Consider the following 17,204-nt stretch of genomic DNA (forward strand, 5'->3'; position numbering starts at 1 on the left):
GCTGAGTTACTCAGATGAGCAGTAGCTTGGGATCAAGGGATGTTTTCTCTGAAAAAGCAAGGAGGAGAACACTTCTGAATAGACGTTTTTCTTCTTTGCGGTGGCTATACATCACCGCGTGTTTTCCCTCTTCATATTGTGATATATCAGCTCGTGTTTCATGCTTGAGATGTTGTGAGAGGAGTGAGTGATGTTATGTAACTTAAGCAGAGAATTATCTTTTTATGTTCGGAAAGTGACTGTTGGTTTGATAAAGCAGTTGACTAATTAGTAAATTACCCATTGTTGTTTAAAATACTTGCGCTGCAAAATGTAAATGAAAAAAATTTCTCCACTTGTCAGTATGAAAAATGACAATAGCAAAAATAATACATAGGACATCTGCTCTGATTTTTTTAAAATTTAAAATGCATTTAAGGCAGATGTTGCGGAATTTGAATGGAACGAGGAATAGATAGGAGAACAAAACATAGCTGTTTACCTTTTATGAAGTCCCGTTCTTATGGTTAGCATCGCTAACAATATCTGACTCAGTGCCTGTGTTTTTCCACTGTTTATATCAGAATGAACTGAATGTTCTTAGAGCTGCTGCTATGTCAGGAGTTGGTTTCAATATTAAAAATACATATATTGGTGAGTCAGTATTTTGGGGTATTTTCTGATGATCTCTCCCTTTTCCCATCCTTTTTCCAGGAGAATACATAAAAACATGGAGGCCGCGGTACTTTCTTTTGAAGAACGATGGCACCTTCATTGGCTACAAGGAGCGGCCGCAGGATGTTGACCAGCGGGAATCGCCTCTAAATAACTTTTCGGTAGCTCGTAAGTGCTTTTTACGTGCTCCCTTATCCAGTTGGGGCTTGGTGTCTTCTTGCAGTCACTAGGAATCTGCATCGGTAACGTTCAAATCTGCCCAGACTAATATATCTAAACACTAAATGTGTTTCAGACAAAAACAAAACAAAAACAGCAACAAAAAAAAACACATTTCTTAGTAATGGATGTGATCTGTAGGTTAGATGCTCTGCTTTTTTTCAGTTTTCTACTAAGGTACTGTCTCTGGTTACGGAATCAAACAGGTTTATTGGTTAATGGTTTGTATGTCTGTTATTCAGCAAGTTGCTTGGAAGTGAAAATTAACCCAAGTGTGCAGTACTTGGCAGGTAGGCACAGCCCAAGTATTTCATCCTATGTGCTGCCACCAGGTCTGAGTGCAAGTGGCATTAACGTAGATCAAAGTTACTTGATTGTTAGCGTAAGAGAACATGGAATAAGCACTGGTTTTAATAAAACGTACTCAGTTTTTCTTAATTTTGAAAACAAAACCATATTTCTTTTATTAAAGCCAACAAAATGGTTTGGAAATAATAACATCTCGTAACCTCTGCACTCTGTCCTATGCAAACATTTCCGAATTTGCTCAGGTGCCGCAGCACAGGATGTGATAGAAGAACCTGAGGATAATTTCCTTTTCTTACTCATGTTTTTAACCTTTCTCTGTATACTTCCAGCTTTTATTTTCTCCTGTTCTTAATCTTTCCTGTCTCATGATCTGCCTGTGTCTTGTTCCACCACTTAAAAATAGATCATTGTGGCACCTGTTATTAACAGTGATCTGTTTCTGGTGACTGGTGGAAGCAAAGTTGGGCAGAGGGAAGGGTAGAGGGCTTTCCCTTTTTGTCACTCTGCTCGAAATGCATGGGGTTCATCTTTTTGGTTGGCCTTTCAGCAGATTTATTTTAGAACACCTTGGACGTTGGGAGAGGGCCAGACAAGGCCAGGAATTAATGTAAATGTTCATTTTTCCCTTGGTAGCCACGTATACCTGTTCTGACTAACGATGGGAAAAAAGAATGGGCATGCTGTTGCCTGGTGCTTCAGTGCAGAATGCCAGGAGTGCTTTGGGGATTTTTGTCTCATTTAGAGAGTTGTCTTAGTATTGTCACTTCAGTAATGACACGGTGCTTTCCTCTTCAGACTGGTATCTCCTTATGGATCAAGAAGGTAAAGAAAGGCAGCAGAATGCTATTAATTCATACATTAATTCAGCACTTGGTCTGTAGCCAGAGGCTTTTAACAAATGCACTTTTTTGCAGGACGCTTCCATTGTGTTGCTTCTATGTTTCTTCTGATAATCATTTACTGCAGCTCACTGCTAAGGAATAAAAAAAAGAATGCGTCGCTTGCCTTCTCTATGTCCAAGTTGCTTTCACAAAGAGTTAACTTAAATTGGTTTTCTCAACAGGGATATGTTGCTTTTTTTGGCAAATTGAGCCTGTCAGTCTTGGCATTTCTATATAAACACGTTTGTTTCCATGGTATCAGAGCATTGTCAAAAGAGACGAGACACATGCCAATGCAATCAGGTGTAGCCCCCGTTAGGGGGGGGGCGTGGGGAGGGTGGGAGGTGGAGGGATGCTCTTAGCAGTGCTGCTTCTCTGGTGAGCCAGCAGCAGGTTGGGAAGCCTCGGTGCTTGTGGGGAAGGCCTCCTTGCTAGAAGTCATTCTTGTGGTTTTGCTCTCACTGAAGCAGCTGTGTTGCCTCACCAGGATTTAATTTTTCATATAGGCACCGGCACGCAGCGCTGGTAGCATGCGATGCACTGCGGTTCCCTCCTAGGTACCTGCCACGCTTGTATCACTTGGGTTTGTTTTGCGGCACGGCTTTTCCCTTTGAACCTGTTTGCCTCATACTTTCATTGGAATTAACTTGTCGAGTTAGCACGAGAGGAGTGAGCTCTGGAGGAGTGCTCAGGCCAGAGCAGCATCGCACTGCAGAAGGCTTTGCCAGTGAAAGTGGGAGGGGATTTAGCTTAAATGTTTCGTAAAAATTCTTCCTCTTCCTTTTTTTTTTTCTCTCCTCCCTTCAAGTGACCATGATAGCCCTGACTTTTTTGTTAATTAGTGAACTAGATTTTTTTTAATGAGATGGCAGGCTGTCTCTGTCAGTCTGTTCTTTGGAAGTGGTCCCATGTTTCTGATTAAAATTTTTACCCTCTTCTGCTGTAAAATAATGTAGGCTTTCTCTAGCTTTGCAAGTAAAAGTTTTTTTTTTTTTTTTTTTCTTTTCTCCATTACTTAGGAACTCTTTTCACTTGCAATGTAAAATTCATATTAAGTGATTTTGGCTGTTCATGAGAGGTAGGGATTATTCAATGCAGGAGGAAACAATGAAGGACATTAACATCAGCTAATGATGCCCTGTCTTTTCTCTTAACAGGTATGGAAAAAAGTAGTAGTAATAAATATGGAATGTGCTTTCCTTTATAGGATTTTTTTTTTTCACGTGTTTGACAATCATTTGGTAGTCTCTTCTTTGTCTTAAGCCCTGTCCTTTCAATCTGAGAGGGTTTTGATCATATGTCTTTGAAAACCTGTTGATAGGACCCCTGTGGTAAAGAGAGACTTACATTTTAATTCTTTTTTTTTTCCTCCACCTAATTTCCAGTTTAAAATAGCCATGTGTATATGGTTATAGTTCAACGACACATTTAAGGAGTTTATTTTCCCTGGAAGTTACCTATTAGTGATTTTTTTCAAACTTCTGAAAGATGGTGCCTAGCACTTCACTGTGATTTTTTTGAGTCGTATTTGTCATATTTGCGTTCATGGTCCTTACTTCACCACTACTGAGACAGAAGGAATAAAAAAGCCTGTACCTAACTAGTTAGTTATGCTCCAGAGACACCAGCAGATAAATAACCAATAGAGCCCGTGCTGTAAATCTCTTGGATAAGTAGCCTTCATACTGATTGTAATCTCAGATTATCGTGTATGTCTGCCCATTAGGTTATAAGCCCTTAAAACCGTATAGCTGAGAAGAGCAGTATATAGCGGAAAACAACGCGGAGAGAGTGGCTGTTGCTGTTAGAAAGAAGGGATTATTTCTCTGGCTGTCCAAAAGGAGGGCGGACTGCGGTGGTTTTGTTGTACGGCCGAAAACATAATTGCTCAACAATGAGCCCTCCTTTTGGGACAGGGCTGCGTGTCTGTAGTCAGGCATTTATCACAGGGCACAGGACGACCAGATCAGTGGGCAGATTTTCTGTGTCAGCTGTTACTCAGGCTGCCCTAGTCTAGGTCTCTAACTCAGGGCTCCCAGCTCCTCACTTTTGCCATGCTGGGAGGTCATCTGTTTGGTGGTGCTCCAGAAAGAGAGCACCCCAACATGGTATTCCTGCTCCACTTTCCAAAGTTTTATTTATTCATCATTCTTTTTTTCCTGGATTGCTTTTTTTTCTTTTCATCTCCTTCCTTAAAGAAACCAAAGCAGGAATGGGAAGGATTCTTGACATTATTGGTTTAAAGTGTGATGTCATTATATAGGGAGCAGAGTTTGACACTTTCATCACAAGTAATCTGCCTTTTAGCTTTAGTGCTGGGGAAGCAAATATTGTGACATTTTAGAAAGTCACTGGGATAATACTAAGTGTCTTTCAAATACAAAATGGTAATTTACATTTGAATGCCTTGGTGTCTATTCCCGTTAGGAACAATTTCTCTGTCCTACTTACTTTAAAAGACCAAACGTCAGGAAAGAATCAAGAGGTTCTTTAGAGCAATTTAAATCATTTTTAACAGGCTGCTGTTTATAGTACTTACTGTGTTGCAAAAGGAGAATACATATGTTGGCCTGTTTGACAGGAAAAGCTGTCTTCAAAGTGGGTAAGTGACCATCAGCCTGGATCTGACATGTGAGTGTTTTTATGCCCCAAACGATACCCCCAAACGTGCCATGAATCAGACTTAATATAACCCAGAGTCTGTTATTGCACCCTGCTGTAGCAGGGCATGTTGCTGTACATGGTCACAAGAGATGAGTTTGGTGGTGTGTTAGCTTTCCAGCTCCAGGAAAGAGTTCAGTCAGTTGTAAAGGAAAGAAGAAACCCTCTGTTTCTTTGTTTCATTGATAAAAGCTGGTTCTCCCCATGTACAGCCATGAGGTAGCTTCAGACTTCTGAAACCTGAGTGGCACAGCGCTTTGGGAAGGCAAGTTAAAAATAAAGCCTTCTGCATTTCTTCATATGCGCTGTTATGATTGAGCAGGGTAATTAGACAGCATATTGTTCACTAAACAAAACACTTCTATGTGACATACTTGAATTATAGTGGTTATTAACTGACAAATCTCTATTATTCGTCTTGCTGTATGCCTTAAAGATTGCTGGATCAGCAAGCTTAACAAATATCGATGGACAGTGCTGATTTAGGGGAAAAGCGGTGATATTTATTTGGTCCCCTTCCATGACAGAAAATGCCTCCTGTGGTTTATTTTGCTGAAATTAAATGGTTAAAGTTTGGAGCTCGTGGTTGGTTCAAATATCATGCTGCTACTTCAGAGTATTTATTCTGAGGTACGAAATGTGCAGCTAGAGGCTGCTTAAAAAAGTAAACAAAACCTCTCCGTTTATTTCTTTGAAATGTACTTCTGGATAAGTAAAAGGGAACAGTTCTGGGTTCGCAGAAGATTAGAAATAGCCCCATTTTCTTCTGTATGTGAGTCTGCAGCCACATTCGGTGTCTGTTGTGGCTGCATTGTGCAGGTTCACAGAGGACAACCCCAGCCGTAATCTAGTTGTGTTAGGCAGGCAGGCAGAAGTGGGAGATATAACTTAAAAAAATGAAGAGCAGCTAGGCTAAGGTGGCAGGTCTTGGAGCAGGAATGAGATCTCTCGAGTTAAATTTCTCAGAACTGGGCTTACAGCTGTGTACCAGCCCCTGCAGTTGCGCCCAGCATTAATTGCTGTCCTGCAAAGGAGGACAGAGGCTGCTGGGGCGCAGCGCTGCGAAGGCCTGGCCGCCTCAGCTCGTGGAGGTTCTTTAATCTCGGTGACTAAAGGAGTGCCGTTTATCACACTAAAACCTTTTCATGACTCATTAATAAACTTTCCCTTATCTAATTGCGGTGCTTTAGTAGGATGCGGTGTAACCTCAGCGTGCTATTAAAGAAAAATTAGATTTTCTTGTCATGAAAAATGCAAAGTTACTCATTGTAAAGCTTATAACTCCAGCAGCAAATGAGGCATGAAATACATTGCCAAAAATACAGCACCCAAAAACACTGGCAGTAAATATTTTATCTTGGCGCTAATTAAGAGCTTGAATCTAAAACTGAGCACTCTACATTTTCACAATAATAAAATTAACCTCATGACACCAGCGTAGCCTTACTAATGCAGCTGTTGTTCTGGGCAGATTCTGTCCTTGACTTCATCTTGCTAAACGTGGAGTGTGTTCATAGCTCTGGGGGCAAGCAGAAATTTCTCCTTGTCTTTATGGTGCCTTCTTTGTTTGGAAGTTGGTTTGGAACCTGAAGGCCAAACAATGGTGAATTTGTGGGTTAAGTAGCTGCAAGGAAGAGAGTTTAATGGACAAATGGTTCTTCCTCCTTTTTTTTTTTTCCTCCTCCACTCACTATTTTGAGTTTGCTTTAGCAGGAACTGTTTAATTAGCATTGGAATTTCTATTAATATATTTCTGGGCAATGTGATGGTTCGGCTTCTATTATCACTTCATTGACTTTGGGGTGTTGTTTTGGTTGCTCTGTAGCTAATGTACCCTTAGTCAGGTGCCTGGTTCAGGCCAAGATTTGAAGGATAAATGCTCATCACGTTCTTCATCCTATGAATGCTTCGTCCTATGAAGCTTAAAACAGTAGGTGTGATATTTTTTCCTAAAAACAAAATTCATGCTCTCCTCTCGAGAGTATTTTCTTATGAAGAAGGTGGTGTTTCTGAGTGTGGCCAGTCTCCATGGAGTTTTTGGGTGGTATTTACTGGCAGGGCTGTGGACTGTTGGCTGTGTGTCCATCCGGCATCCGAGTGGCAGCTGTCCCAGTGGCGTTTGGGATGGGGTCTTTTCTGGGGTGTGCCTCTGCAGTTTGATGTTCCCTCTAGTGTTTGAGGGCTGGAAATGCTTTCTGACAGAGTCTAATCTTCGTCAGGTCCCAGAAAAATGACCAAATACGCTCTCCAGCAACTCCTTGAGAGCCCAGGACACGATTTTATGACAGGAAAGTCGGAGGGAGGGAATGCGGAGGCTCGGCTTTAATTTCAGTGGCTGTAATTGCCGCATTATCAGCTGACTTTGTCCATGTGTTCTGCTCTGGGTGACCTTTGGAGCATCGGACCTGAGCCTGAATGGCTTCTGTATCATCACATCACATTTCTACTTACATCTCTGGCCAACCAAACGTGGACCCTTTCTAAGCAGAATTTGATTTCGGTGCTGCTTAGATGACTATCTCTCAAGCTATTTATTGGTTTCATCAACACAGTAAATTGTTTCACGTCGCCTAAAGAAGTACTTACAGAGATTTCTATGGCTGATTAATTGCAACAGTTTGCTAGATAAGAATAAAGACAAATGATTATTTAAACCTGCTTATGTACCATGACTCTTTCTTCCTTGATTGTGGTAGAGTGCCAGCTGATGAAGACAGAACGACCTAAACCAAACACATTTATCATTAGATGCCTCCAGTGGACCACAGTAATTGAAAGAACATTTCATGTGGAGACTCCAGAGGAGCGGTATGTTTCATTCATATTTAATACATAAACTACTCGCAAAAGCAGATGCAAGTGTTCAGCATTAACAGCAAGTCCTTTGCTCAAGCTCTTACAAGGTGATGTACATCTAGACTGAGAAGTGACAAATAATTTTTGAGTGTCCCAATTTTATTGCCTGTTCCAGTATAAAAGGTGCCTTAAAGGGAAGTTGACTTCTCAGGGAGTGGATTTTGAGCGATGTCTGTAAATGAAGTGTTGTTGGTTTGGGCATCCAAAAAGCACAGGTGCGTGTCTGTACCAGCACACAGGTAGTTATTTCTGGAAAGTTAGGCTTCATTTCTCACTGGAAATTTTCTGCTATGTGGAATAAAGGGTTTCTGACCTGGGAGTTTCTGGAAAGATGAGCAGAAGTGAAAGAGATTCAGGCAAAATTGAGTTGTATCAAAATGCTGACCTTTTAAAGTCTTATTAGACACCTTGTTTTTAAAGGAAAAAAAGTCAGTAGTATCACTGCTGATTGCTAATGTTTTATGCAAATTAGATAATAAAGGTGATAGTTATCTGCTGCAGGTGCAGATTTCTGTTTCAGCTGTTAGGAAACAAAGCTAAGAGCACGCATCCTGTGCTCTCATCATTGGAGAATTGATCTCTTACCTCCTGAGAGAAGAGTTTTCCAGCACAGCTACTCTACAACTACAGCGTATTTAAATATTTACTTGCTCTTCAGGAACTGAACTTAAATTATTCCAGTATCATTGCCCTAGGGGAAGGGGTATTTTAAAACTGTGGTCCTCCCTATATATGATACTGGCACATGTTTGTTTTTAAGATCAGCAAATTCTACTTAATATTCTTTGCTTTTTTCTATTACAGTTTGTGTGTGCACTGAGTTAGATGGTTTCTATTTACTGCTTTTGATTCTATTACAGTGTTCAGAAGCAGGTGAAATCAAATTAAAGCAAAGAAAAATAAACTGGTCCTTGTTTCATTTCATAGCTTTGCAGTCAGTGACCCTAAAATGAGTGAATAACAGTTTCCACTTGGGGGAGGATTGTGTTCTGGTTTTGTTTTGTTTCTTCCTAGCCAATTAAGTCAGCTTTGTGACACTTCAGGGCTTGGAGCGTTAGTCACCTCTGTTGTACACACTTGAGATGTAAAGCTGAGGGTGAAATTCTGATATCCCAGGAATCGGAGATCTGTCTACTTCAGGAGGGCCATGATCTCAACCAAGTCAGCAATAAATCTTGAAACAGATGTGAAGGTAGCCTGTGGCTTTCTGTAATGGTTCTGAATAATAAAAATGGCTGGTAAACAAATGAATGTGATTGTGATGTTAAATGAAAAAAGCTTCTGCTGCAAGCACGGGAGAACGTTTGGAAACTATTCCTACATTTAGCATTACCTTGCTGTCCCAAGACAGAGCTGGATAGTGTATGAAGACCAGCCTTTTGAAGCAGATGGTACAGGTGAATGTTAGCTGAAGGAAGTGAATAGGTGATTTGTTTTTTCCTTAACCCCAAAATGGTAATTCTGTACAGCTGTCTTTCTGCTCTTTTGGAGATAATATGGAGGTGATCTTCCTTAGATATCTTCTGTATCTGTAATATGGAAATTAATACTGCTTTAATTGGACATAATCCAAAATAAAACCTGCACAGGACATAAAAGACCTTATGTGTAATTGGTGTAGCTTTTATTAGAATACTGTGTCAGGTAATTTTTCCCATGGACTTTGCTTCCTTGGTGGAATGTTTCTTTATTTTGCACCCAACACAAACTGCAATTCAGATGCTCAGATATGATTTTATTTTCTTAAGCTGATACTTCGCTGTATAATTTCAAAGTACCAGTGAGAAGTTTAACATTGATTAGGATGGCATGGCTTCTTCAGTATGTTGCAGATTGTGCATGGAGTTGTTCAGCTTTGGCTGCTTATGTTCCTGCTGTAGTCACAAAGTGTTTTACAGACAGTAAAATGCAGTAAATCCACATTTGGTCAGCCCCTGTAGGCCTTAAAGCTCTTCCCGAAAACCTGTAAGACATTGAGTTGCATGAGTTACATGCTTTATGTTCAATGAATTTGCAGTGAAATAAGGTGAAGGCCAAGAACTTTCATTTCAGTAGTTTCCAAAGGTGTGAAATTTCCCCAAGTTCAGTGGAGTGGAAGGGGTCTGCATAGAATTCAAAGGGGTCAGTATTAGAGCACCTACTGCTGAAACCACTGTGGAAACTTTATTGTAACCAAGACCTATGGCTAAGATAAAATATCGCTGCTTTTGCTGATGTGCTGCTAAGCTTTACACAAGAACTGCTATAGTTCTGGCATCATCTCTGCAAGAGATGAATTATCTAAGTATCCTAGGCTTTAAAAACTTCTCCTAGAGCATTCCTTGGCATTAAAATTTGGGATGTGTGTGTGAAGAGGAGGCGTAGTGCCCCCAGCAGTTAAATATGTGTTTCCAGTGCACCACAGGAATGGAAAAACGGTGTTTAATTGCTTGGTGCTGCATGAGAGCCTTTTGCTTTTTGGTCTTGACGAGTCTGCATTTGTTATGTAAATCTCTCTATCACTAGGTCACGTCTTGACCTGATGCCTGACTGGGTATTAGAAATTGCTGAAGAGCCTTATGTTGTGTATGGACTGTGGGGACTTCAGTTGTCTGGTTTCTAGTGTGATTAATAAAGATGTAGGCTAAAAGTGCTCTTAAAATGTATTTTTGCAGTACTTGAAAACACAAAAATCAGTGTACATGGCATTGATTCATTTTAGAGCATTGGTTGCTCAGTTTTCCTCGGAGACCCTTGCTGTGGCAGACAGTAATCTGAAGACACAAATAACAAATGTCATTGCTTATATTTTGCCAGGGAAGAATGGACGAAAGCCATTCAAACTGTAGCAGACAGCCTCAAGAAACAGGAGGAAGAGATGATGGATTTCAGATCTGGCTCTCCCAGTGATAATTCAGGTGCTGAAGAAATGGAGGTTTCTATGACAAAACCAAAACACAAAGTGGTAAGTGAACATGGCAGGAAAAGCGCTAAATTTTAGATCTTGAATGTAGACGAGAAGAAGCAATCAAGGCCTGTCTGTTCCCCTAACAATTACACAGTTGTAGATGTGGCTTCTGGATGAAAAGGTTGTCTGAGGTGAGCAGGTATGGGTCAAAGCCTGGCTGGGTCCACCAGAGTTCTCAGCTGGGATACGCTGCAGGATTTCCAAGGCCAGCTCAGGTCTGGAAGTGGTTTGCTTAATTTCCTGCAGTACAGACAATGAAATCATATTTCCTGCTGGACCTTGAGTATGTGTAACCTCTATTTCTGTCTGCTGTGTCGTCATAGGCTAGTGCGAAGATACACGAGTGAATTTGCAGGAATTGAGGTGGGGCCAGGGGGTTTCATTGCTCTGGATTAAGGACCTAGCCCAATCCCAGACAGCCACTGGGGTGTCTGTCCATCATGTTCCTGCAGCTTGGGTTTTTGCATTGCGCACAGCATTGACTGAGTGGCCTTGTGTAAGGGGAGTGTGTGCCAGTATAGATCTCTGCCCTTTTAGGTATCTCCTTTCAATCTCTTCAACCTCCCTTCATTTAGTTCTGTCCTCTCATTGCCTCCTATTTGACTTTCCCATCTCACTATTTTATCTCGCTATTGTCATTTCCATTTCCTTTCATAACTTTGCTTCAGTTTTGGGAAAGCTGATGAAATTTTTAAAGAAAATTAGTCATTATGTGATCGCTAAGTATGTCTGCCAGTCTTGTGTCATGTTGTTGGCTTTATACTGATGTGGGTGGCTACTTACGTGTCACTGTAAATCGTAGCTGCCTTTTGTGTCCTTGACTGAGCAGATACTACTCTTGCTGAGCAGCTTCTAATAGAAATGCAAGAACCACAACCCCCTTGGTCAGATTTCTGAGGCACATTCTTCTGAGACAGCGACTGTCTCTCCCTGGGCATTTTAGGGAGAATAATCAAAGTGATTATTGCGGTCCTGACATCAGCTGTATTGAACAATTAACAGCAAGTCTCCTCAGCCAGCTGTAGGGAAGAATATGAAGTAAGTTTGCTATTGAGAACATCTTGGAAGTTTTCCTCAACAGAGGCTCCAGTAGCCTTTGGCTGTTCAAGTCCTATTACTGCTATGTTGGCAATGGTCATTGGTGCTGTAAGAGACTGTCCTTGGCCTGCAGCACATTCCAGTTTCCCCAGCATTTTCCATAATGGCAAAACAAATAAGAGAGAGTAGCTAATGCATGAAGCAGTTGCTTTCTCTGTGGGTTTTGGTGCCATTCATTGAAACACAAGAAAATTAATCCTCTAGAGACATGGGGAACATCAGAAAAAAGGTATGGATTCAGTACTTAGATTCAGAGCAACATACAACTTTTAGTGAACCTCTACACTGACAAAGTGGTCAAAATGTCTGTGGAGTGGTGTTAATACATGGAGTGGTATTAGCACAATTGAACGTTGAGTGAGTCATGTGAATGAGTTTTCTGTTGGTGGTTGGTTATGGTTTTCCCTAAATAGTTCAATTGATAGTCTTTGGGAAGGGTACTGGTACTCATTTTCATGGCAGAATCATTTCTGCTTCTGAATTCTACTAAGCAAAAGGGATTTAAAAAAAAAAAAGCATAGTATTCACCCATGAATGAGAAATTCTGGTCTGATGTACTTGTTGGTAGTTAATGTAATTCAGTTTTTGTCTATCTGTTTCATTAACAGACCATGAATGAATTTGAATACCTAAAGCTACTGGGAAAAGGCACTTTTGGAAAGGTCATTTTAGTTAAAGAAAAAGCAACCGGACGGTATTATGCCATGAAAATTCTGAAGAAGGAAGTTATTGTAGCAAAGGTGAGTGGATGGGAAACTTGGAAATATGTACAGCCTTCTGGAAAGGAATAGCAAGGATGCTCTGAGCACTTGTAAATAATTGCTTGAAATGCATCCCCTAATCTGGGGAATCACTTGGGTGATTTCCTTCTGATTGTGTTTCAGGATGAAGTAGCACACACGCTGACAGAAAACCGTGTTTTGCAGAACTCGCGGCATCCGTTCCTAACAGTACGTATTTCTCCCTCCGTTGAGTGGAACTTGACATCGTGACAACCAAGGCTTTCCTTACTTTTTATTTATAATGCATCTGAGATCTGTGTTTTTGGAGTGGGTGTGCATTTTTCTGTGCTTCCATTTTTGGGAAGCACAAATTAAAATGCTTTTCTGAGTCCTCTCATTCTTGCAGAGCAGGTCCTAAGTACCTCTTGAAATCAGAGACTTCTTGTAGTGTCTCGGGGTGTGGTTTGGTTTTATGGCTCACCCATGTAACGGTTTGCCATCTCTTGAGAGAGAGAAGTATTTGCTTTCCCTGGCCTCCAAGTGCTTGGTGTCCTCCTCGAGGCAGAGATCAGGGTGACCCTGACCTTGTGACAAATAAGTTCAGCAGAGTAGGGGAAAATAAAATAAAATATAAATTTATTTCTTTTTAAAAAATCTCTTTTACTGTTCCCAGAAGCAGATTTACTGTGGAATCAGAGCTCTGGTAGTATCTGCTGAAGTATAGAGATGGAAGCACACTGGCAGGCAGGTAGAGGAGAGTAAGACCATGCCTTATTCAGTGCTTTCCCTTTATATTGGCTAACTGTAAAATGAAAGTATAGCCTTTTTAGACCTCCAGCACCAGCAGTCTCTCTGGGTTGACTTCAGATACCCAATTTCTACCTCAAGATTTTGTTTGTAGTGTTCATTACAAGTTGGTTCTGAATTACTTCCAACCTCTTCAGCCCCCTAAGAGACCTGTGTAGTGTCCTGGTGGTTTCCTTTTTCCAGGTACGCAAGAATTTAACTGGAATTTAGACTTTTCAAGTGTGGCCTCTGGAAGTAAATATTGGCTGAATTGGGTATAATCAGTAAATGTTTGTTGACAGGCATGAAACCTGTTTGTCCCTTTCTTTGCAAAAACACATCAGCTTTAAAAATGCTTTCCTTAATAATGAAGATAATGATATAATGTGTGGTATTTTCTTAATGCTTTCATAAACTTAAATATGCAAACCAAGGGCTGTCTTAAGTCAGCTGTCAGACTGGGATATGACCAAGAAACTTAAGACCGTGGCAAACAAGCTGGTGTTACTCTTGCTGCAGGAATACACATGACAGGGCTGTACAGAGGCACCTTGTGACACTCCATCACACCCTCTGTCTGGTTTTGTGAATTGCTCACGAATGGATATTGACAGCATTGCTCAATCCCCTGGCAGGCTGTCAACAGTGAGCAGTTGCAGTGAGCGGGGCAGAGACCAGGGGACTGGTGCTTGTAAGCTCCTTGTTTCAAACAAGTGGACTTGACAGCCACTGTGGCAAAACCTTGTGCTTTTTTTTTTTTTTTTTTTTTTTTTTTTTTTTTTTTTTTGTTGTTGTTTTTTTGTTTTGTTTTTTTTTTTTTTTTTTTTTGCTGTGGCCTCCTGATGGGAGATCAGACTGTGGGAGCTTGTGGCCCAGGGAGGATACTTCAGTGCCACTTTCAGTACGTTTTGTGCCATTGTAATGGGTCAGAACTTTGTTTCACAGCATTGTAGGCATTGCTAATAGCTTCTGCAAGGGATTGGTTTAATGTATTAAATATATTTCTCAAAATAAGTTGGCAGTAGATCAGCTGCAACAAGAAAATGCAAATATTATATGACAGCCAAGAACAAAAAGTCCACTAAAATACAAATTTTACATCTGTCTGTGTTTTGGAAAACTTACTCAAAATGTTTTTTTATAACAGTGTGATCTTTCTTCTGAGTTTTTGTTTAAATCTGTTTCAGGCTTTAAAGTATTCCTTTCAGACACATGATCGCTTGTGTTTTGTGATGGAGTATGCCAATGGAGGGGAGGTAAGGGAAATGCAGTTTAATGCTTTAGGATTTTCCTGTCCTGCTTCTAATTCTGCTTGGCATTACTTAGCTAGGGTCTGTGTCTTGATTTCTAGTGCATCCAAGCTGTTCCAGTTAAACAGAGCTTCTTTGTAGTTTTAACTAATACTAAGAATTAAGACTCTAGTTTCTTCACTCCATTTTTAGAGAATACAGATTTTGGGTGTAGGTTTGTATTTTACACGACAGCAACATATTGTAAGCTGACATTTAGTAGTTCAGAAAAATAAGTTGCTTTCCAGTTGTTCTTCAGACAGGTTAAAACACTTTTTAATGAATCTTCTGAGTGTGTGTTACTTTGGAGAGAGAGGTGGAAACACAGCAAAGAAGGAAAAGTACTAAGATGTTAAGAAGGAAAAGATGAAATATCAACATTTCTCTAAATCATGCATTAAACTAGTTTTAATATCTAACTGTAGTTCAATTAAAAGGAAGTTTTATTTCCTATATGTACAAGAACGTGTAGCAATCAAACTGGTGATCAGCGTACATCTGTGAATATGAATTATAATTGCCTGGTTGTTTACTTTATGATGGTTTTTAAAAACATTTGGGAGCACAGCTGAGTGTGGATGGGAAGGAGTTTTCTCTTAGGTAACATTGGATTTGGAGCGGGATGGCTTGAAAAGTGTTACACGTAACTCAGAAACACATGCAATCTAAATGCAACAAATTATTGTTCTTGTAGTTGTTTTTCCATCTGTCAAGAGAGCGTGTCTTTTCTGAAGACCGGGCTCGGTTTTATGGAGCTGAGATTGTTTCAGCATTGGATTACCTGCATTCAGAGAAGAATGTGGTTTATAGAGATTTGAAGGTACGTAGAAAAACAATTTCACAGGCTTTTGGGGTTTGGGCTTTCTCTTTCTTAGTCACAAAAGCAAATGAGCCTTAACTGTAAGAAAGCGTGTTCTGACTGAACTTTAACATAACAGTTATTGCAGCTGTTGGGCTTGGCTTTACAGGATGTTTAAACACTTTTATCATCTAAGTGCTGGTATAATGCATCTATCAGGACACTAGCGGTGTTTCAGAGAATACAAAGGTACTGAGCAGCATGGATTGCATTTTCACCTGACTGCATATGTTCCAAGAGCACCCTTCCTGGCTTTATACATGCTGGAGTACAATCCTGGACTTCTCATTATTGGGTCTTGTCAGATGCATGGAAATTCATACGCTGCGTATGATGTGCTTCCTTGCAGTGTGCTGTGCGGCACTATCTTCGCAGTACCTGCTTGCGGTTGGAAAATTGAGTAAAGTTCAAGTTGCTTGTTTGTTTCGTGACCAGATTGGGAAAAGAAACAAACGAGAAATCTTAGGGCAGGCAAACCGGGGATGTTCTTGAGGGTAATGCAACAACAAAAATTATTTTCTGAGATGTGCTTTCAGGGGAGGATAAGGTGATAAAAGTTGAGTATGCTACGTAATATTTTCAGCGTACTTCAAAGTGTTCTTAGGAATTCCTGCTGCAATTTTGTATTCCCCGTCACCATGATTCCTTTAAAAATGCCCTTTGTTTCATACATAGTTGGCCTTGTTAGAAATTAGTGGTGCAGAGTAGGATGAATATCAAGCGCTGAGTAGGTAGATAAAGTGATGCTCATGTAAAAAATCTCTGGCAAATGCTTCTTTAAGCTTACGCTTAGTTACTTTCTTCATTTTCTATCCTTTAATGGTACAGAATGCTTTATAAAATCACTTAGCGTAAAAGCAGGGATGAAGTTTTTAAAAAATGTAATAAGTACTCCACCTCACAAAGAATCTGGTGTTCTGTTGATGGTAATACTTTAGAAGCATAATTACAATGTTTACATTCTGTGTTCTTGCTGTATATATGATCGGTTACCCAAGGACTGCAAATTAGTTACTTAATGCTCCCTAAAGAATTAAGGAAAGTGATATAAATGTGTATTTACATCATGCATGCTTTGGCAGCTGCTATGGTTCTGACTCCAGTGAGAACACGTTTCAAAACTGTAATCTTCGGAAATTCGAGTCTTTTATTGACTTGCTCAGGAGCAATGCACGTTTTTTCTAATACTGTGCCTCATTTGGACTTCTCAGCTGGAAAATCTTATGCTGGATAAAGATGGACACATAAAAATTACAGACTTTGGACTGTGTAAAGAAGGCATAAAGGATGGAGCAACAATGAAGACTTTCTGTGGCACTCCAGAGTATCTTGCACCAGAGGTATGTTTACATTGACTTTCATGATAAATCATATTCTTAAATTCCATCCACGATAGCAGTAGCAATACAGAACAATTCCTATGCCATAATGTGTTCATGCAGTACTGCTGTGATATAATAACGTGCTGAATATTTTTTATTCATCATGTTCTGGGACATAACCTTCACTAGGAAGACGTGTGATAATTTTCATATGGGGTAGCATTTTATTTTCATTTCAGGGAATATGTACGTTTTACTGGAGCAATGCTTGCTTCTAGTGTCAGAAGTCTAATTTAAAAAATCAACTCATAAATCATTAAAATATTACTTGCTGGCTTGGTAACCCTTTGGTGATTTATTTGCTCTGTATTGGACTATCTGAAAGCTATCAACAGAACTTCGGCTAAGAAGTAAAAGTATTGACTGATTCTTTTTGAAGACAGTGTAAGGTTAACTGTGTTCAGGAGGCCAGCAGCAAGGCAGAACAAGCTCTATTTTCAGTGTTTAGCATTGTATATATTAGAAGTGCCAACTACTTCATGGCTGTAAGTGCACAAGGTTGTTTCTCAAGGTTAATTTGAAACTTTCTGTTTTGGAGGAA

General features: G+C 40.1%; 1 protein-coding gene across 1 annotated transcript in view; it reads left to right on the plus strand.

The window, feature by feature from the left end:
* AKT1 (AKT serine/threonine kinase 1) overlaps positions 1-17,204 on the plus strand; it is a 72,472-nt gene that overhangs the window by 36,758 nt on the left and 18,510 nt on the right. Inside the window, exons 3-10 of the mRNA XM_027459119.3 lie at positions 694-822; positions 7,421-7,532; positions 10,377-10,524; positions 12,234-12,365; positions 12,510-12,575; positions 14,321-14,389; positions 15,117-15,242; positions 16,493-16,621. Of these exons, the coding sequence (XP_027314920.1) occupies positions 694-822; positions 7,421-7,532; positions 10,377-10,524; positions 12,234-12,365; positions 12,510-12,575; positions 14,321-14,389; positions 15,117-15,242; positions 16,493-16,621 (911 nt within the window). The remainder of the gene's footprint in view (positions 1-693; positions 823-7,420; positions 7,533-10,376; positions 10,525-12,233; positions 12,366-12,509; positions 12,576-14,320; positions 14,390-15,116; positions 15,243-16,492; positions 16,622-17,204) is intronic.

The sequence above is a fragment of the Anas platyrhynchos genome, chromosome 5, assembly GCF_047663525.1.
Source record: "Anas platyrhynchos isolate ZD024472 breed Pekin duck chromosome 5, IASCAAS_PekinDuck_T2T, whole genome shotgun sequence".
In the NCBI taxonomy this organism is placed as follows: domain Eukaryota; kingdom Metazoa; phylum Chordata; class Aves; order Anseriformes; family Anatidae; genus Anas; species Anas platyrhynchos.